The sequence below is a fragment of the Pimephales promelas genome, chromosome 3, assembly GCF_988280905.1.
Source record: "Pimephales promelas chromosome 3, fPimPro1.hap1.1, whole genome shotgun sequence".
NCBI lineage: Eukaryota > Metazoa > Chordata > Actinopteri > Cypriniformes > Leuciscidae > Pimephales > Pimephales promelas.
In genome coordinates this window covers 9,837,220-9,859,168 of record NC_142771.1, presented here as the reverse complement: position 1 = coordinate 9,859,168, position 21,949 = coordinate 9,837,220, and the positions used below count along the sequence as shown (strand labels likewise).

General features: G+C 37.9%; 1 protein-coding gene across 2 annotated transcripts; it reads right to left on the bottom strand.

The window, feature by feature from the left end:
• Positions 1-3,236: 3,236 nt before the first annotated feature.
• LOC120490176 (cytochrome P450 2K6-like) lies at positions 3,237-21,059 on the bottom strand. 2 transcript variants are annotated; one of them, XM_089128177.1, is made up of 9 exons: positions 20,847-21,059; positions 7,574-7,736; positions 6,134-6,283; positions 5,893-6,053; positions 4,702-4,881; positions 4,487-4,628; positions 4,096-4,280; positions 3,874-4,015; positions 3,237-3,775 (listed from the first exon to the last, which is right to left on the bottom strand). In XM_089128177.1, exons 1-9 carry the CDS (start codon positions 21,042-21,044, stop codon positions 3,588-3,590), a joined length of 1,509 nt encoding a protein of 502 aa, XP_088984303.1. In that variant the 5' UTR covers positions 21,045-21,059; the 3' UTR covers positions 3,237-3,587. The 2 variants fall into 2 exon arrangements, with proteins under 2 accessions (XP_088984303.1, XP_039543534.2); XM_039687600.2 differs by lacking the exon at positions 20,847-21,059 and adding an exon at positions 15,068-15,387.
• Positions 21,060-21,949: the final 890 nt, after the last annotated feature.

The window sequence follows — 21,949 nt, the reverse complement described above, 5'->3', positions numbered from 1 at the left end:
TCCAAGATGTCCACGTCTTTCTTTCTTCAGTCGAAAAGAAATTAAAGTGTTTGATGAAAACATTACAGGATTTTTCTCCATTGGGAGCCAAACGGTTTAAGGTCCAAATGAGAGTTTCAGTGCAGCTTCAAAGGGCTTTAAACAACACTAAAGGCAGTCCCTCCAGAAAAACGCGATTAAAAACGCGATCGCTGAATTCAATGCAAAATCAGCCAAAGTCCGCATATTTATGCGGGGGCCGCATTTTTTCAAATACACCGCACTTTCGCCGCATAAATTGCCGATTTCCATGCAAAATATGCGGGGTTTGCATAATTTCATAATCCTCGCATTTTCGTTGCAAAAAAGTCACATGTATCTTTGCAGAAAGTTGAAAAATGTTGCGTTTGCTTCACACAAGAGCAGCCATTTCCCCCTGTTTCCATGGGAAAGTTATGAAGTGACACAATTACGCGACGCCAGACAGACTCACGGAGGTGATTGACATCTCACAAATCGAACTCGTATAACTGTCTGTCACACGTTCTACCGTCACATCGTTACTTAATAAACAACATAAGATAAAAGAAGTAGCATCAAACAGAAATTACCCGCACACATGGGTTGTTCGAGGCACACATATAACACTGCAGAGAGTTCAACAGGGAGCGCGCAGCTCTTAAAGGGGCCACACCTTATTTACACTCGTTACAGTCTGAAATAAAACAAGATGAGAAATTAAATATTCCCAGCACTTTCTATGATGTAGTATGCTTGCTTATCAAAGGAAGTAATAAGAAATGACTCTTACATTAGCCTAGTGAGAACAGGATGTTGGGGGAATCACTTTTTTTCTCTTTTTCATCAAACCGCAATTTTTGCAAGTTCCCTCAATTTTTGCAAATTCCTGCAATTTCATCGCATAAAATTGCATAAATATAAATATATATTCCATCGCATTTTTAAAGAAAACGGGCCATGTAATCAATCAATTTTTGCCCGCAACAATCACAAAAAAACTCTGCGTTTTTCTGGAAGGACTGAATACTATTATGGTAAATGTTATATATAAATCGCAAATTTTTTCACAAATTTTTGGAAATTACCACCACAAAATCAGTCATTTTGATCGCAAAAATCACAAAAAAAAAATCGTGAAATCCTGGAGGGACTGTAAAGGATTGTACTGTTATTTACTGTACAAAAACGATGTTAAAACTTGAGTTAACTAATTTTGCTTTCAGAAACCGACTGCCTTAAATTGACCAACCGTTATTTAAATGTATATTGCACAAATAATGTGAGCAAAGTATTACTGTGAACTTATTTCATTTGAGACCACTAAAAATTATTGTACATAGAAAGATCAGCAACTAGTCACAAGTCAACCGCATACAGTTACAAATAAAGCAACATGCAGTATATCATCAATGTTGCTAGATCTTACCCTGGACTGAAGCACATGCTCTCTACTCTTCAGCACAATGAATGGGCTCTATGCACGGCGGTATTTCCGGTGAAGGTGTAAGGATGCTCGATAACTTCCGCAGATCGTAGAGTCCAATGCAATACCGAGAATTTATATTGAATTTTATACTCCATGGTTATACTAAAGAAACGTTAGTCACAAAAACAGATAAAACAGTCGTTGTGTTTATGCTTCTTTTTAAAATTATATTAAATAAATATAACTATATATAAAATTAAATCTAAACGAATGTACGTTTCACTTCAAAGACTGGAGGACAGTAAATTTTGAAGACTCTGCCATAATCCCGTTTTCCTCGGTTTTCCTCCGCTTTAATCTCCACAACCGGAAATGGACGAGCATCAATTGCGTCAAATGCGGAATTTATGCGTGCATATAGCCCATTATATAAACTCTGAGCAGAGTGTTAAATGAACACTGAAGCGGTGTTCAAGTTAATGAGATAATTAAGTGAATAATTGAGTGATGATTGAGCATCATTGAAGACACCTGATGATAACAAGCAGAATCACTGAAGGAGAAAACTGAAATTTTTAAGTCACCATTATGGTGATCAGTGTTTGCTTTAGCTGGGCTCTTGACAGTAGCGGTTCTAGGCACGGGCGAACCGGGCTGTCGCCCGGGGCGGCATTTCTTCATGTCACATAGGGGGCGGCACGAGCAGTTAAAAAAATCCTCTGTGCCGTGAAGTTTTTCTATTTTTTATCATTTCGATTCATTTATTGGCAATGGCGATGTCAAGGGGATTTCCTGATTAGTTCACGTATCGCGTCTTTTGCGCGCTCAAGGTCGTTATTTCAAATCCTCTTCAAATAGGCGCACGGGAAGCGCTCTCAGTATGCGCTCACGGGAAGCGCGCTCATAAACTTTTCAGTATGGGAGTGCACGTGCACCCAAACACTTGGGTGTTTTTTCTCTTTTCCGTAAATAAATCTTTTAGCAAAGCTACAGCAAGCGTTTTTCTGTGGTGGAAATGCATTAGCTACAAAAACTTCTTTGTCGTTGTGGAGAGAGCGCAGTGTAATAAGTGCATGGTTCTATAGCAACGACAGCCATGGGAAAATCAAGTACGAATTTTACTATTAATAATAAAAGATAAGTTACTGTGCATTATAAATGTCATGTATCTTTATTGACGCATTCTTTTTATAGAGATGATTTAAATGCTGAAATATAAGGTTTATCTTTATATAAAACCTTTTTTTGTGTGTTAACCTTTTTTGAAGTTTAGTAGTAAAAGACACTCCTTTAAAACAAATCTTTAATGTTATTAACTTGGTGAATTGATTTCACTGTGTATTAGGCTTTTTGAACAAGATTCTGTATGTGATCATTTTGGGCACTATATTATCTAATACTTTTCATAATGATCTTTTTTTTTGGGGGGGGGGGGGGGGGGGTTGGCTGCTGTATGTGACATAACAGTCAGATGAACAAATAGTAAATATGATCTGATGGTGATGATTGTGTTTTAACATAATCAGTTTTTCACAATTCTTTGACCTGAATCACTAAATTCATTTAGAGCCTAACTTCTGAGTTAGGTTTAATTTGTTAATTATAGCAGCAGTGATCTTGTACAGCATAATATTTTTAAAGTATTTCTAATTCAATGAATGCTAAGGTGTTAATTGGCAAAGCAAAGCTTTGATTTGATTAACATAGCATTGCAATTGCTGAATGGTAAAGTAATGTAGAACATTGATACCTGTTCTTAAACCAAGCTCATGCAGGGAATAGTGAATAAATATTACCCAGAATGTTACAGTATATTACTGTTTATTGTAAAACAGTCTTACAGTCAGAATTTGGCTTTTTTCTTAAAAGGTTTTTACAGTGCAATCTTTATCTACATTAGTTAAAGAAACCATTTGTAGGCATTTCCACAGCGCTTCCAACATTTTCCTCGGGTTTAAGCATTAATAACAACATCTGATTCATTTGAATGTGAGAAAGACATTTACATATTACGCATATTCTTAAGTACACCTATTACATAAGACGAGCAAAGGAACTATACTGCAAACATTGAATGTATTTCCAATTGAAACCTAACTTAATAAATGCAAATATATCATTAAAAAAAATTACAAATGTCTAATAAAATATCATATGAACTTTAAGAGCGCTTCGCTGCACACAGTTTGTGTGAGGCTGGGTTCAGGGTGAAGCCCACCACTGGTGTGAGATCCAGATCATCTTCAGACACTCCAGGAGGAGGAGTAAAGCGGAAATGCTGAAGGAGGGAGGTGAAGAACAGGAAGAGCTCCATCCTGGCCAAACTCTGTCCAGGACAAGCCCTGCGGCCTGAGAAAAAAATAGGTAAAGTATTAACAAAAATCATCTGTGATGGCTCAATATAATTAGTGTATTATTAATTATAACCAATTTGAAGTCCACTGCACCTGCAGAGAATGGCAAGAAGGCGTCCTTTTTGACAAACTGGCCCTGCTTATTTAGGAAGTGTCCTGGGTTGAAGCTGTCAGGAGTTTCCCAAAAATGTTCATCCTTCAATGCAGATCCCAGTATTGTGATCACACTGGTACCCTGCATAAAACAACACAAACGATCAATGATAAATGGAACAAACACATCAGCAAGAACACAGCATGCTCTTGGAGCCAGACCTTCTTGATGAGGAATCCATTCAGATGAACGTCACAGGTGGTCTGATGAGGAGAACCAAGGGGTGCTATGTTTGCAAATCTCTGTGTTTCATGGATCACAGCATTTGTATATGGTAAGTTCTTCCTGTCTTCCATCACTGCCTGACGTCCACCAATCTCTCGGTCAATCTCGTCTTGGGCCTTGGCTTAGTTAAATTCACAAGAAAGACCGCAGTATGAACATATATGGCAGCATTATTGAATACTTGACCCTGTTTGACACTTTGCATAGAATTCAAATTGTTATAAAATAATGCAATAGTCCTGGTTTTGACTATGATCGAAGACTCTTTGTTCTATGTGAACAATTGTCTCCAACAATTGCACTAAGATTTGCCATTTGCAGTCATACCTTGTATTTCAGGGTATTTGGCCATGAGCAAAAGACTCCAGCGTAGCGTTGTGGCCGTAGTGTCAGTACCAGCACCAAACAGGTTGTTGATTGTACATAGTAAATTCATCGAATGGTACAAAGAGTCTGTTTTTCCAGATTCCTGCAGAAGTCATGACAATGAAAGTCAAAAAAGGTAATTGCAAATCTATTTGATTTAAAAGTACAGACAGTACCTCGTCCTTCTGCTGTCGTATCATGAAAGAATCAGCGATTCCTCTGGGCTCCAGAGGGTTCAGAGTTTTCTTCAGACCATTTATTATTTCCTCAGTTTGTTTGAATGTGTCTCTGACATTATTCATAATACGTTGATGATTCGTCACAAAAGGACGAAGCCAAGGAAACATGTTGTAGAGCTACAAACAAGTAGAATTGCAAAGAATCATAATGTACCAAAGCATACAACTTAACAAAAACTCCAAAATCATGCAGTATAGTAACAAGGTATGAGATATTGTTGGATTGAACAGGAATATCTGGCAATGCATTCTCACCCCAAGGCGTCACCTTTGACCATGCTTCAATATTTGAGGCTTTAGGCGCCCTTCAGTTATATGACGTGATCCTACGACGCTAAAGGAAAAGCGTCAGTTAGATGACGTGGGTAGGTTTAGGTCTGGGGTAGGGTTACACGCGATCCTAGGGCGCCATCTAACTGGCGCCTAAAGCTTCAGATATAGACCCTTTTACGGTTTGTACACAATGATGACGTGGCAACGGAAGTATGGCGAGAATCAGCAGTGTGTCAAGCTCGGTCAAGCTACGTGGGCGAATTTTTATTATGTCCTCACTCCAATCAATACATTTAATCGCCTGCAGCCACAGGTGCCGCCGGTTCTTCTGAAATGGCCGTGATTCTGTCGGAAATATAAAACTGAAGCCCATTGGTGGAATATTGATAAGTGCAACCGTAAACGCAACAACCAGACATTTCAACGCATTCTCATCCTTTAACGTCATATAGAACGCTATATGCAAAAACGGCGCTATACTACGCACATGGCACCCGTTATCGTTAATATAACACGCGCTGTGAGGGCTAAGTTTAGGTGTGGGGTAGGGTGTGCGTGTCACATTCACGCTAAAGGATTTATAACGTCTTGGGTTCGCGTGTTATATTAACGATAAAGGGTGCCATGTGCGTAGTATAGCGCCATTTTTGCATATAGCGTTCTATATAACGTTAAAGGATGAGAACGGGCTGGACATTTTGAAGCTGGGAAACCATTTTAATAAACTTTCGGAGTTGCTAACACGTTACAGTCAGTGGGAAACAACACCACTTCCGTTGCCAAAATGCGCGCGCATCTATTTGAGTCAGTTAGGTGACGCCTTGGGGTTGAGAATGGGCTGGAATATCTGGATACCTGCACTGAAGCTGATCCAATGATCCTCATGTTTTCGTAAGCTCGTTTGATCATGTGATGTAACTTAGTGTTGCTGTACTCAAATCTGGTGCTGTAGATAATGGAAGAGATAACGTTCGCAACAGCCATGGCCAATGGCAGAGTTGTATCAAACGGTTCTCCTGCACATGGGAGAACGAGATGTTTACACTCAAATCAGTTTCATGCATCATGATCTTGTCCATGTGGTTAACAATCTTACCTTTAGACTTCTCAAATTCCTCTTTTAAATGTTTTGTTTCTTCGATGACAATCTCTTCACTTCTTTGCTTTCCCATTCCAAAATCTCGCAGTTTTGTGAGAGCAAAGCGTCTCATTTCTTTCCAGTTTTCACCATTGGAAAACACGATCCCTACAGAGGAATCATTTACCCATTACTCTAAAGTGGACCTCACATTTCTTACTAGAATAAAAACATCTCGGGTTACGTATGTAACCCTCGTTTCCCTGAAGAAGGGAATGGCTAAGTCAGACGGATCTACTTCGAGTGTAACTAAATGAGCCAATGCACAGTGGCATGCGCCATTTGCATCAGCTGCAAGTGCATCGCATCTTCAGGTTTTCACTGAGGAGCAGAGCTGATGATCTGGCCATCTAGTGGTGGTACAGCAGCTGTGCCGAGGGGATGTGGTGCGTCTGCAGTCTCATCCCAAGACGTCATATAACTGACGTCTTGGGTCGTCTTTTCACCATACGTCAACATCCGCCTTTTTAGGGTACCCTTAAACGTCAGTTAGATGACGCTATCGGATCCTAACCCTACCCCAGACCTAAACATACCTTTAACCGAAGTTAAAGATAAAGCGTCAGTTGTATGACGACCAGGTATCGTCATGTAACCTACGTTTAAGGGTACCCTAAAAAGGCTAATGTTGACGTATGGTCAAAAGACGTCCCAAGACGTCAGTTATATGACTTCTTGGGATGAGACTGTGTTAGCAACCGAGATGTTCCCTTTCAGTTGGACAAGTTTGACGCCACTTCGGACTGACCAACGAATAGGGATCCCTACCAAAGTGCCACTGTTGCTGCCCCCTTCCAGCATAAGCCTCCTGATCCCTCCTGCCTAGGCTGATGTAGAGGATGTCAATCATTGCTGTTCTGCATGACCCACTCAGTGAGACTATTGAACAACACTGGGAAAGTCTGCCCTTTCCACTGGAAAAGGAACGCCGCGGAAAACCACATCCTACCCGCAAGGAGTTATGTGGAGATTACATATGGAAGGGGGCCTGCAGCCTCATCAAAAGGAGTAGCTATATCATGGTAAAATACACACATAGGATGCCCTCTGGGTCACTACATATGGACACACGAGACAGCTTCCCCCTGAAGAACTGCTCAACAAATTGCTCGGCTCTGAAGCTAAAACCTGAAGATGCGATGCACCTGCTGCTCCTTATGGTCATAGCCATACTGCGATGCGGAGAAGCTGATGCAAATATCGTATGCCAATGTGCATTGGCTCATTGAAGTAGATTGGCCTCTCTGGCAAGATTCCTATTCGTTGGCCCGTCCAACATTGCGTCAAACGTGACTGACTGAAAAGGAACCGATTTTTTATTTTCAACTTTATAGACAAGACAAGTCTTACATCAACAAATGTGTTTATAAATGACCATCTGAAGATGTGAAACCTTACCATATCCCTGGTTGAAATCATGGAAAATGGGCATACTATCTCGGTCTCCAAACTCCTTAGAAAGGTTCACTAGTGCCTTTTTGATGGTCTTGTATCCTGACAGTATTAGCACTTTTTTGGGGCCGAAGTGCACAGTGTAAACTGACCCATATTGTTTTGACAGCTGCAAGAGAGAAAATATTAAGAAAAACCATAAATGGCTAATGAATCAATCCATATCCATCCATATCTATCCACTGGCATCAGCCCTCACTGGTCTCACATTACCCATAACGATTACCCTATTGGGAACGGTGACCTTTGAATGACCTCAGAATCTGTCTGTCTGACTGTTTATCTATCTAATGACATCAGACATCAGCTCTTTTTTTGTATATTCATTCTCCCTGAGTCTCCCTGATCAAACATTACCACTAACTCTTACCCTAGTGATTGTAAGAACTAGGTGACCTACTTTTGTATTTTTTAAACACAGTAAATGTTTACTTGGCACATGTAGTAATTAAAGGAGAACTCCCGTGCAAAATGAACCTTTGGTGTAATTACACATTGCTATCTAGTCAACCGTTTTCTGAGATTTGTTTTCATGATTGCCGAATGTAAATAGTTTTATCTCTAAAAACAGTTTAGCCTATAACGCTAGTATTGCGCTAGTATATAAGGCATAGAGTAATGACAAATAAAAATCGCTTGTTATTACCACTAACAAGGCTCAAAATAGCCCCACAGTAACACGGTAGCATAACATTCAAACCGAAGCATTGAGAACTTTGTCAGTGTCCATACAGTTTAATAAGAAGATATTTTATCCACAAGTTTCCGAGGGGCGCTCCTGTAAAATATAAAGTGGGTGAAACTTCCGGTGACGCGGCGGAAGTAGCATTCCAATGGTATTTTGTGTGTTAGTTAGCGAAGAGGCTAGCTGTTTTTCGGAGAATTATTTTACTATTTAAAGACGCAAATCTTTATAAAAGATGTCGTTACGGAGCTCAGGGACAACATGTGCTGTTCGCGGTTGTGTGTATAGCCGGACTAAACTAATTTAGTGGCTTAAACGGGATTGTTTTGAACATAAGCTGAAAACGAAATTAGACTGAGTGATCCTGCCAACGACTGTAGTTTCCATCACCTCCCAAAAGACGACGAATCTTCCTGTGTACATTTGTTTAAATTCTTAATGTTCTATAAACTATCAGCATGTGTTTGGCTGTTTGCTACTGATGTTACACCTAAACTCAGGATCAAAGCCTGAGGTGACAGAATACCAAATGTGCCAGTTAATGTATTCAAGCAGCACATTCATTTATAATTTTGAATAAACTCCAAAGCACAATGACTAAGTGTGTATTTTTTATTTTAATTGTTTGTCAGCTCGCACAACTGTCTGTCACCATGCCTTGATGAGTATTGATTATTAATAATGTTATTATAATACTCCCAATCAACTACTGCGGAGGTAAAGGTACTGTTAATTCACCCTATTGAATTTCGTTGAGGTTGTGTTCCCACATCGTTAGCTAGTTTGGATCGCTATAACTTGAATGACTGTCAACTGTTGAATGAACGAGTGTCAAGCATGTCAAATCGCGCTTTGTTTACTTCCAACCGGAAGTCGCGCCCACTTTTGACGCAAGGCCTCATGGGGCGTAGGAAACTTGTGGATACAGACAGTCAACTTCGAGAATACAGGAAGAAGCCATCTTTGAAATATAGTCTCTACCAGTCGATCTACGAACGCCGATCCAAGTGCGCTGAACTGTGCTGAATCTCATATGGTCCGTTGTTTCCGGAAGAAACACAAACACGAACCATTTTCTTCTCTTCAATATGTACATGTAGACTACTGTTCGCGCTCACTTTATCACCTTATTCACATCTCACCAGCGCACATGGATCGGCGTTCGTAGATCGACTGGTAGAGACTATTTTTCAAAGATGGCTTCTTCCTGTATTCGCGAAGTTGACTGTGTGTATAAAATAACTTTATTTTTTTCTATCTATATTTTTTTCATCATCACAAAGTAGAATAACTCATTCCTGGGTATACTCACCATCAATAATTTCAGGTTATCTCAACATGTTTTAATAGGTTCAGTCACAGGGCTACTGTCGTGAATGAGGTTAAATTCATAATACATCACCTATAAAACCAGATTACACTCTGAGCAAGATCAGTGAATGAGGCTATTACTTCTTTTGTAATTTTCTTCAGTAATTTTGCTTGTTTTTTTTATTTTATTTAACCTTTGTTTAACCAGGAAATAAATCCCATTGAAATCTCTTTTTCAAGGGAGTCCCGGCCAAGACAGCGGCACAGATCACAACAATTCAGTACATTACAGACAATTTTCTAACAATTTCATAAGACTATTTAAAAACATTCACAAACCATAGATTTCATTTCCAAACCTTTGAGCAAGAGTTTAAATTGGCCTATTGAAACCAGTTCCTTTAATTTCCAGAAATGTTTGTAAATTGTTCCATGTTGTGGGGGTAGAATAGTAAAATGCCACCTTACCAGCTTCTGTGCGGACACTTGGTACAGACAGTAGCAGTGAGTCTTGTGAGCGTAAAGAATACAGTCCAGCCCCCTTTGGTTGAATATATTCACACAAATATGAGGGGAGCAGACGCAGAATACCCTTATAAATAAACATATACCAATGACTGAGTCTACGATTTTCCAGTGCTGGCCAGCCCACACGTGTGTAAAGTTCACAGTGGTGTGTTTTCATCAGGTGACTTCAATAATGCTCAGTCGTCACTTAATTATCTAAGTAACTCTAAGGCCCTGTTTACACGAGAACATTCGCGAGTGAAAGTGTAAAAATATTTTATCAGATGTGCCTTTCGTTTACACGGCGTTGGCGTTTTGGGAGCTTACGAACGCAAAAAAGTGAAACCACCCTTCTTAAAAACGCTCCACCGCCGCGTTCCCGTGTAAACGGTAAAAACCCAAAAGTCTGCCTGACAGTGAAGGTTGTACGCAGGCGTGCGGACTTGGTGTTGTTGTGTGGCAGTGCTTCACGTTGCCACCTAGCTGCCTGGAGTGCATACTACATTGAATTTCACACTCTTTTGCGTCACCACATGCACTCGGATTTCCCACCCAAAACGCTCGTCTAAACGCAGAATAAAAAGTGATAACGCAACGCCACTTTTGCGTTTTCTCTTCAAATCGTTTCCATGTGAACATAGCCTAAGGGGCTTTTTACAATACATGTGCAACTAAAAACTGAAGACTTTTTTTTATATATTTTGTCCGTTCATTTAAACGACAATGGCATTTCAGTGGCCTGAAAACGCAAACTTTTGAAAACAAGTTTCAAAGTGAAGATTAAATTTACCCAGAAGACAAAAAAGACAGAAAATGGGTAACACTTTAAAATAATGGTCCGTAGTTAACAAGTAGCTATGCAGGAAGTAATAGGTAGTACTGCATTAACACCGAAGTTAATACTATTAACTAATATGGAAGCAATATTAACTAATCATTAAGTAATAGGTAATTTAGTACAAAGGTAGTTCCTTGGTAGGTATTTGATTGTTACTAAAGAAATATATGAAGAGTTCAGATGCAAAAGCCTCTAAATGCCATTTGAAATTTTCTTCTTTAATGATGATTTTTATCAAACTTGTATATTTAAGTTCAGTAATTTCACTTAAATAACAATTAATAGGTAACTATCATTGCCATTTAAGTGAAATCACTGAACTTAAATATACAAGTTTGATAAAAATTATCATTCTAGAAGAAAATTTCAAATGGCACTTAGAGGCTTTTGCATCTGAACTCTTCATATCCTCATTGAGAACTACTTGTGAACTAAGAAATAATAACCAATGAATTACTAATCATAAAAGTAACATGTCTAAAAAGTGAACAATTGTGGGGGTTTTTACTCTTAACATGGTCATAACATTTCAGAAGCACGTGCCTCAAATGGGTTCTTTGTGGAAACCAGTTTATGAAGTTTATACATCCCCCCAAATACATTAGCTAGGTTGAGATTGTGACCACTACTCTTGCCAGGATGGACGCATGTTCGCTGTTTATTTAAAACTTAAACATAAAATAATCCTAATAAAGACAGTTTTTAAAAATAAATCTTAAATAATTAGGAAGTGTTGCTGACACTCTCATGATTGGATTAGTTCACTATTATGAGCTCTATTGAATGTCACATATATCTCAGACTCCAAAGACCTATAACTTTATGTTACAGTAGCTGCCTGAGGAGGACTTCTCTTTAGCACATGAATATAAACATTGATGTTCACTTGTCAAAAACAATTTGTATCTTTAATGAAGAAATTGGCTGCATTTATGTTACGATAAGCGCAAAACCACATCTTCCAGATTACAGTGTTTGTTAGAATATTAGTGCCTCACAGAACCTGTACAATATGTGTCAAATATAAAATTAAATAACTTATCATTTGTGAAAAACGTGTTAACTCCTCAATAACTACTTAAGCGTTACCTTGTCATCCCGCAGGAACTAGTGATGTGGCCCATTATTTTAAAGTGAAAAACATGTTAACTGCTAACTAACTACAAGCGTTACCTTGTGTAAACATTGCGGGATGACAAGGTAACGCTTGTAGTTAGTTAGGAGTTAATATGTTTTTCACTTTAAAATAATGGGCCACATCACTAGTAGTTCCTGCGGGATGACAAGGTAACGCTTAAGTAGTTATTGAGGAGTAAACATGTTTTTCACAAATGATAAGTTATTTAATTTTATATTTGACACATACTGTACAGGTTCTGTGAGGCACTAATATTCTAACAAACACTGTAATCTGGAAGATGTGGTTTTTCTGCTTATGGTTTTGCAGTACTACCTATTACTTCCTGCATAGCTAATTGTTAACTACTGACCATTATTTTAAAGTGTTACCAGAAAATGTTAAATATATACATATTGAGCACTTTAATTTAATTTACACATTATTGGCTGTGGTGGTGGTTAACCTGCAATTTACACTTTAATTAACACAGAGTGTTAATTTCAAACAGTCAAAACACCCAAAAATATTCAGACACCAGATATCATTTCTGATTTTTAAGTGAGGATAGCAAATTAAAGTGACATATTATAGCCTACCCAAACATTCTTCATACTTAACGCTGGACATAAGGGGAGTCACACCACCACCATATGGAAAGAAGCGTAAATGAATAGAGAAGCATAGTTTACTGTAAAGCTACTTCGGTAACGCTTCCTTTTACAGTTGTAGTGAAGTTTTATTCTTCCACGCAACAGACAGGGGCGGCTCGCCCATAGAGGGCGCTGGGGCGCCGCCCTCCCTCCGACCTGTCTGTCTGTTTTTTTTAATATATATTATAATTTATCATTTTGAAAAATAATCTGTGTTAATTATATGCTAATAATGGTTTTACTTTGAAAAGTGTTTTGAACTCACCAGAATGATATTTGCATTCACTTTCGTTACTTTTATCATGTTGGTGTAGTAGTATAGCCAATAGGCTGTCTTCTCAGGGCGCCAGTTCGCTCAGCCCCACAGTGCTGAAATTTAAGCCAATGGTTCCCCGGTTGCTATGCAAAAAAGTTTATATTTCGCCAATCAGCATTGTCAAATTTTATGGTTTGGGGGCGCTGAAAATATCGCCCACAGTATCAGATTAGGGGAGTGCACCGTGCACGCGCACCACGGGACATTTTTTTACCTCAGATGAGAGCAGAATGGCAGCGCCAGTGACGTCGAGTGGAAATAATGTAAAGTTAGTCGTGGGAATTGACCTGTCTGTCTCTGTCACTCACTCACTCACTCACTCACTCACTCACTCACTCACTCACTCACACACACATAAACACTGTTTCACACACATTTGATATTAAAGTAGTTATAGGAATATTAATACCTGTGTGTTTGCTTTGTTTTTTTATGTTTTTAAGTTCTGAGCTAGATTACTGTGTTTCATACTAGTTAAAATCAACTTTCTTCTCATACTTGGGTGTTACCCTCAAGAATGTTGTCCCACCCTCTCTTTCAGAGCCTTTTCTCTCTCTCTTTCTCCAGTATCAACACATTGTTATCCATTATCCAATTGTCAATTTGTCAAACATATGTAGTCTACAGCTGGGGATTGATTAAACTAGATTGTTGTATTACCTATTATTTTTTGTATTACCTATATTATAATTTATCAATATTATGCGTTTGCACTTTTTCTGTCAGCACACAGAGCATAATAAACATGCAACTTGTTCATTATCATTAACTGTCAAACTGTTATTATTATTATTGTATTATTTGACCATTGGTATTGACTGGTTTAAGTTATTTTACTGGTATAGGTAAGGGCATGGCCTAAGGCCTAAAATGCAGCAGAATGCAGGAAATCACATCTACTAAATTCAAAATTTTCTCAGGAGACTCTTGAGGCATCTTTCACGCAGAAATTCTTTATTGCGTCGCTATAGTCATCTCAAAATAAGTCTGACTAAGGGAGAATATTCCCTTAAAATTTATACATTTAGATGGGAGGAGTTTACATTCAAGAGGGAGAAAACTGAAACAAAAGCATGCAAGTGAAATAGAAACACACCCTACTCTGAGGCCATTACCAATCCAATTGAATCAGCATAACTATTCAAATGCTGATAGTAGCCTGGAACTCTGGTTCCAGAGAGCCATCCCAGAGCCATTAAAGACAAAAGGTGGAAGTCTCCCCCATTGCTAATCCAATCAACCTAAATGATTCAATCGAGACTCTTGCTGGAGACTTTATCAGTTTTTATACCATTGGAGTGAAAACCTAAATTAAACATTTGACAAATTTGTATTCCTCCACAGTACAGTACTAACAGTGTACTTACAGTGTATTTACCTAGAAAGTACTGGCTAATATAAGGTAAGTACATGGAACAGGGGTAGGTTCAGGGGTAGTACTAGTTATTACCCAGCAATTGTAGTTACTAAAATAAGTTGATAGTATTTACATGGGTAACTGGACTGTAAAAGGAAGCGTTATACCGCTAAGTCTTAGTTTGTGCTTATCTTGGCGAAAGCTGAGTACAAATCAGCATGACATTTAACATTTACCCTTGTGTAATGGAAATCATACAGTGGACTACAAGTAAAATGAATACAAACTATTTAGACACTTTGACCCACACTCTAAAAAATGCTGGGTTGTTTTAACCCAATTTTGGGTAAAATATGGACAAACCCAGCCATTGGGTTACATTTTTAAATTACATTTTTTTACCCAATGGCTGGGTTTGTCCATATTTTACCCAAAATTGGGTTAAAACAACCCAGCATTTTTTAGAGTGCATGTTTTGCTTGTTTTTTTTCTTTCTTTAATTACTAATGTGAACTTTTTACACCACAGAGTCTCACAAATGAATACGGTTTAATAGCTAGCATCTGTTAAAATTAAGTACACAATTAGATAATACCAATTAGGTCAACCAAACAAGCGATGCTTCATTTTGTTCAACCTGATTTAAGCATGCTCACCTCACACAGGCTCATGTAGGTTTTCTTGAGGTCCAGCATGTGTAGGTTCCCCAGCAGTGGCAGTGGTTTGGGTCCTGGAGGGTATTTTCCCTCATCTTGAGAGCTTGAGGTGATGAAAAAGAGATAAATAATCAAAAGCAACAGCAGGGCAAGTATTGTACCTGTGCCCTGCGAGAGTAACACTTCTGTTAAAGCCATATTCAAAGAGATCTTGTTTAGGTTTGATGTTGGTTGTCTTGCTCTTATATACTCTGCAAGGAGTTGTGGGAGAAGTGTAGGAGGGGCCATAAGAATAGGGTAATACTCAAAATTGCGCAACTGTCACCGGTCAGCTGATCTAAAACAACAAAAATAGCTAACCCTAAATATAATTGTAAACATTTACGAGTCATTAAATCATGTTTAATTTTGACTTCTCTGTGCGTGCTTTTTGGTGGACCCCCTTAGCCTCCAGTGTATGACTGATAGACAACAACGGTTTGACTGAAAAATGTCAAAATTGAACATACTGCAGAAACAAAGACACCTACATCTTGGATGCCTTTGAGGTAAGCTAAAACATATCAAAAATTTATTTAAAAGTGAACTATCCCTTTAAGTGTTTGGTTTAGTTGGGCTCTTGACCCTTAAATCATTAATTTTAGATTTTGTTTTGCTGCTGTATGTGACTTATAACAGCCAGATGAACAAATAAAAAAGGGCATCTGATGGTGTTGGTTGTGTTTTAATCTAATCATTAATTGGCCTGAATCACTGAATTTAACTCATCAAGAGCTTAAATTCTTTTTTTAAATGTACCTTTCCTAGCAGCATGGTAATGTAAGACTGGAAAACTGGTTAAACAGAAAATATCTGACCAACACCCTCTGAAGACAAAGGGCATTGCTTGCAAATTAACATTTGACACCCTACCCCCTTTCTCTGAGAATTTACATCTTCTCTCTCTCTCTCCCTCTCAGTCAGTCAATGATTGAAAACTCTCAAGAATATATGTTTTTAATGTGAATGATAATCTTTAAGAAGTGTTTGGAGTCATTTTGATGGTCTCAGGGTGACTGATAATAATGTCTCATTCCCAAAGTAGTAAAAGAAAAGGTAATAAGGTTTTTAAGAAGTTTCACTGTCACACAAAGGAATGTGGTCTTTGAGTTGACACCTTCTGCCTTGTTGTCTGAATGCAAATTACTACCAAGCAAATGGTCTGCGCCCAATAAGCATGTTGGGGGAGATTCAGTAACTTTCCGTTGAAACCTGGTGATTAAAATATCAGGTAAGGTCTGGCCATTTAAGGGGTGCAGCGGGAGAGCTCGGGGCTGCCTTTCAGATCAGCTCATGATGTTGTGTCTTCTCAGCTCATGTAGCCTAATATGTTGGGTAAAGTTCTTTGTTCTTTGAAATATTTAATGGTTTGCATTGATTATCTTGTGGAATTTTAATGATACATTTACCTGACATAATAAATTGTTATATTTGGCTATTCTAACAGACTTTGACTTTAGTTTCATTAGAGTTAAAGGAATAGTCAAGCATTAACGTATTAAATGATGCACAGATATCATTGATAAACCCTTTTCATTTTATGGAGTCAGATGAAACGAGTTAATACATAAGATTAAATGTATTGCATTTAATCGAAAATTCACTTTGCCATGGAAAAGACGGAACACGCTTGAGACCTTCTTTGGATCGATTTCGTGGCCCTTTTTTACAGTAATTTTTAGAACATACGATTTGTATTATTTTCAATGAAATCAAAACATTGAAAATCAAAAAAATATTTTATGTCGGCACACACAGACATCAAGAATGAATGCATAAATCTCAGCAATGGTGTGGCATAAAAAAAGAAAAGAAAAAGAAATTAAGCCAATGGCTGTTATTCTTACAGTAAGAAAAAAACAAAAAAACTGGTAAATCATCTTCTGTGTCTTCCAGTAACTTGAGCCCACTAAACAACATGATGTCCAAAAGACGTCTTTTCAAGTCTCAAAAGTCTTTTTCTCAAAAGTCGGTGTTTATTTGGTCCAGAAACAGTATAAATTGTCTAAATGAGACCATAAATTATGTTGAAAACATGTCCACAATGGCCACATTTGAACTTTTGTGACAAAGACGTCTTTTGGACATCATGTTGTTTAGTGGGCTATAACCTCTGCCACTAAAGATTGCTTTATCAATAATCTTCCTAATCAGTTTCATCATTTCAGCATCCCGGATAGCTTAGAAGAACTCGATATTGTGACAGAAACTTTTAACTCTCTCTTTTCCAGCACTTTAGACACAGTTGCTCCATTGCGCTTGAAGAAGATTAAAGAAAATAGTCCAAGGCCGTGGTACAACGAGCACACTCAGGCCCCAAAGAGAGCAGCCAGAAAAATGGAGCGTTTCCGGAAAAAAAACTGTTAAGCGTGACACTAGTATATGGGGGCATTTAATAAGTAAAAAGATATCGCTAGTTAATACCACTAACAAGGCTCAAAATAGCCCCACACTACTAACATGACAAAACGCCGAACCACGAACGCTGTTCATACAGTTCAGCTCACTCAGCACGTCATTCGTGATTCGACTTGTCGGGTCTGTTTTCCAAAGATGGCTCCTGCCTGTAAGTGGACTGTCTTTATAATGTGTCTTCTTATTAAACGGTCTGTACACTTACAAAGTTCTCAATGCTTTGTTTTGCATGTATGAACCCTCATTATGCTAGCATGTTAGCGTGGGGCTATTTTGAGCCTTGTTAGTGGTAGCGATTTATTTTGACTTATTATATGCCCCGTATACTAGCGTTATAATCGAAACAGTTTTTAGAGATAAAACTCTTTACATTCGATTATCATGAAAATAAATCTCAAAGAACGGTAGACTAGGTACCGATATGTTATTATTTCTCCTTTAAGGTGATCAATGTTTGCTTTAGTTGGGCAGTTTGATTTGGCTTTTAATGTGAGTAGTTTGTGGTCTTTACCAAAACACATTATTTGTTGTAAAAAAAAAAAAAAAAATACAGAAAAAAAAAGATGAACAGGCAATATTTTTTTCATCATCACAAAGTAGAATAACTCATCCTGGAGTATATGAGTATAACATGTTTTAATAGGTTCAGTCACAGGGCTACTGTCATGAATGAGGTTAAATTCATAATACATCACCTATAAAACCAGATTACACTCTGAGCAAGATCAGTGAATGAGGCTATTACTTCTTTTGTAATTTTCTTCAGTAAGTTTGCTTGTTTTCATCAGATGACTTCAATAATGCTCAGTCATCACTTAATTATCTAAGTAACTCTAAGGCCCTGTTTACACGAGAACACTCGCGAGTGAAAGTGTAAAAATATTTTATCAGATGTGCCTTTCGTTTACACGGCGTTGGCATTTTGGGAGCTTACAAACGCAAAAAAAGTGAGTGGAAATATTAAAAACGCTCCACCGCCGCGTTCCCGTGTAAAAAGTTAAATGCAAAAGTCTGCTTGACAGTGAAGGTTGTACGCAGGCGTGCGAGTCTGTGGCAGTGCTTCACGTTGCCACCTAGCTGCCTGGAGTGCATACTACATTGAATTTCACACTCTTTTGCGTCACCACATGCACTCGGATTTCCCACCCAAAACGCTCGTCTAAACGCAGAATAAAAAGTGATAACGCAACGCCACTTTTGCGTTTTCTCTTCAAATCGTTTCCATTTGCACATAGCCTAAGGGGCTTTTTACAAGACATGTGCAACTAAAAACTGAAGACTTTTTTTTTATATATTTTGTCCGTTCATTTAAAGGATTAGTTCACTTTTGAAAAAACTTTTGCTGATAATTTACTCACCCCCGTGTCATCCAAGATGCCCATGTCTTTCTTTCCTCAGTCGAAAAGAAATTTAGGTTTTTGATGAAAACATTCCAGGATTTTTCTCCATATAATGGACTTCAATGGGAACCGGATGGTTCAGGTCCAAAAGACAGTTAATAACAGTTTCAGATGCAGCTTCAAATGTCTTTAAACGACACCAGACGATGAATAAGGGTCTTATCATGCGAAACGATCGCTTATTTCAAAACTTATTCCAAAAATGTAACTTTTCTAAGGACAAATGCTAGCCTTTCTCCATTCTGTGAGGCGCGTTTGCAACGTCACGTAATACGTAATTACGTTCAAAAGGTCACGGGCGACGTAGCCAGAAGTACAGAGTCAGAGTGTTTACAAGTTGAACGCATAGGTTGAACGTGAAAACTAACTCAAACGCCGTTTACAAAAAAGGAATTAAAAGGAAAAACAACGATGTCGGACGATTTTGATTCTGTACTTCCGGCTACGTCGCCCTTGACCTTTTGAACGTAATTACGTATTACGTGACGTTACAAACGCGCCTCACAGAATAGAGCAAGGCTAGCATTTGTCCTTAGAAAAGTTACATTTTTGGAATAAGTTTTGAAATAACCGATCGTTTCGCATGATAAGATCCTTATTCATCTTCTGATATCGTTTAAAGACATTTGAAGCTGCATCTGAAACTGTTATTAACTGTCTTTTGGACCTTGAACCATCCGGTTCCCATTGAAGTCCATTATATGGAGAAAAATCCTGGAATGTTTTCATCAAAAACCTAAATTTCTTTTCGACTGAGGAAAGAAAGACATGGACATCTTGGATGACATGGGGGTGAGTAAATTATCAGCAAAAGTTTTTTCAAAAGTGAACTACTCCTTTAAACAACAATGGCATTTTGGTGACTGAAAACGAAGTTTCAAAGTGAAGATTTTACCCAGAAGACAAAGTAATTCTGTAAAAGACAGAAAATGTTAAATATATACATATTGAGGACTGTAATTTAATTTACACATTAATTGGCTGTGGTGGTGCATGGTTAACCTGCAATTTACACTTTAACACCCTGCTGGTGGTTCCCATTTAAACACAGAGCAGTATTAATTTCAAACAGTCAAAACACAGTCAAACAAAAATATTCAGACACCAGATATCATTTCTGATTTTTACTAGTGGGTGCAGGACACTATATTTCATTTATGTAATAGCAAATTAAAGTAAAGTGACATATTACAGCCTACCCAAACATTCCTCATACTTAACGCCAGACTTAAAGGGAATCACACAACCATATGGAAAGACGCGTAAATGAATAAGCATAGTTTACTGTAAAGCTACGTCTTAGTTTGTGCTTATCTTGGCGAAAGCTGAGTACAAATCAGCATGACATTTAACATTTACCCTTGTGTAATGGAAATCATACAGTGGACTACAAGTAAAATGAATACAAACTATTCAGACACTTTGACCCATATTTTGCTTGTTTTTTTTTCTTTCTTTAATTACTAATGTGAACTTTTTACACCACAGAGTCTCACAAATGAATACGGTTTAATAGCTAGCATCTGTTAAAAACAAATAATTTGATACAATGGACTTATACTGTACATACATGTTTTTACATTGAACTTATATTTTAAAAACACCAGCATGTAATTACAGCTGTAACTAATTTATGTAATTACATCTGTAATTACACAGCTGACCCATCCCTTACACTTAAACCTACCCTTAAACCTACCCATACCACCACACCTGTCCCTAACCATACCCTCAATAACAGCAAAAGTGTTTTACAATACAACATGAGCACAATAAGTACATTATACTTATTTTTAAATGTAAGTACATAGTACTTAAAGCCACTTAATATAAAGTGGGAATTACACAATTAGATAATACCTATTTAGGTCAACCAATTACCAAGCGATGCTTCATTTTGTTCAACCTGATTTAAGCATGCTCACCTCACACAGGCTCATGTAGGTTTTCTTGAGGTCCAGCATGTGTAGGTTCCCCAGCAGTGGCAGTGGTTTGGGTCCTGGGGGGTATTTTCCCTCATCTTGAGAGCTTGAGGTGATGAAAAAGAGATAAATAATCAAAAACAACAGCAGGGCAAGTATTGTACCTGTGCCCTGCGAGAGTAACACTTCTGTTAAAGCCATATTCAAAGAGATCTCGTTTAGGTTTGATGTTGGTTGTAGTCTTGCTCTTATACTCTGCAAGGAGTTGTGGGAGAAGTATAGGAGGGGCCATAAGAATAGGGTAATACTCAAAATTGCACCTGTCACCGGTCAGCTGATCTAAAACAGCAAAAATAGCTAAATATAATTATAAACAGTGCTTTCTTGAATTTGTATCAATTAATGCAGGCACAAAGGATGATTTACCAGGTTTTTTTTTTTTTTTTTTTACTTTAAGAACAGCCATTGTCTTATTTTCTTTTTCTTTTCTTTTTTCCATGTAGAACAGCTTTGAAAATCAGTACTTTGTTTTACAGCATAAACAAATAATAAAAAAAGAAGTATTTAAAATACACTGACTTATAACAAATATTGAATGCATTAACATGTAAGCTGTTCACGAACGCATTTTTTTAATAAAACGGAACAGCAAGAACAGCAATCTTCCACAACACACTTTGAACCCCACCATACAGTACATATCTGGGAAAACTACAAAATAGTTTAAATATTAAAAGATTCACGTGCAATGACATGCGTGAATGGATGAGATGAGTTGAACTCAGAAGACGAACTTGTCACTCATGTCCTACTTTTTTTTTTTTTTACAGCTTTTGTATGACATTTTTTACCTCAGTATTAATGTTTATTATGTTTAAATCAGCGCAGTCTCATCCCAAGACCATAGACATAATATATACATAGACGCCCTACTGGCCGCTGGAGCGTACGTCAACGGCGCCGCCATATTGGGGAGATCAACTTTCCCATACCTCTCATACCGGGAATTGAGAAAAATGCCTGTTTTGTGCGCTGCTTGGGGCGGTAAAAATCGCCACACAACTGAAAACAGCTTTCGAGGAAGTACCTTTCACAAGCAAGACTGA

What these genes read in the sequence shown, in the direction of transcription:
- LOC120490176 (XM_039687600.2), bottom strand. Translation starts at nt 15,355, where the DNA reads ATGGCCCCTCCTACACTTCTCCCACAACTCCTTGCAGAGTATATAAGA. An exon ending in TGATTTCAACCAGGGATATG is followed by an intron (nt 6,284 to 7,573) that starts GTAAGGTTTCAC and finishes ATTCCTCTGTAG; the next exon opens with GGATCGTGTTTTCCAATGGT. An exon ending in TTGGATCAGCTTCAGTGCAG is followed by an intron (nt 4,882 to 5,892) that starts GTATCCAGATAT and finishes ACTTGTTTGTAG; the next exon opens with CTCTACAACATGTTTCCTTG.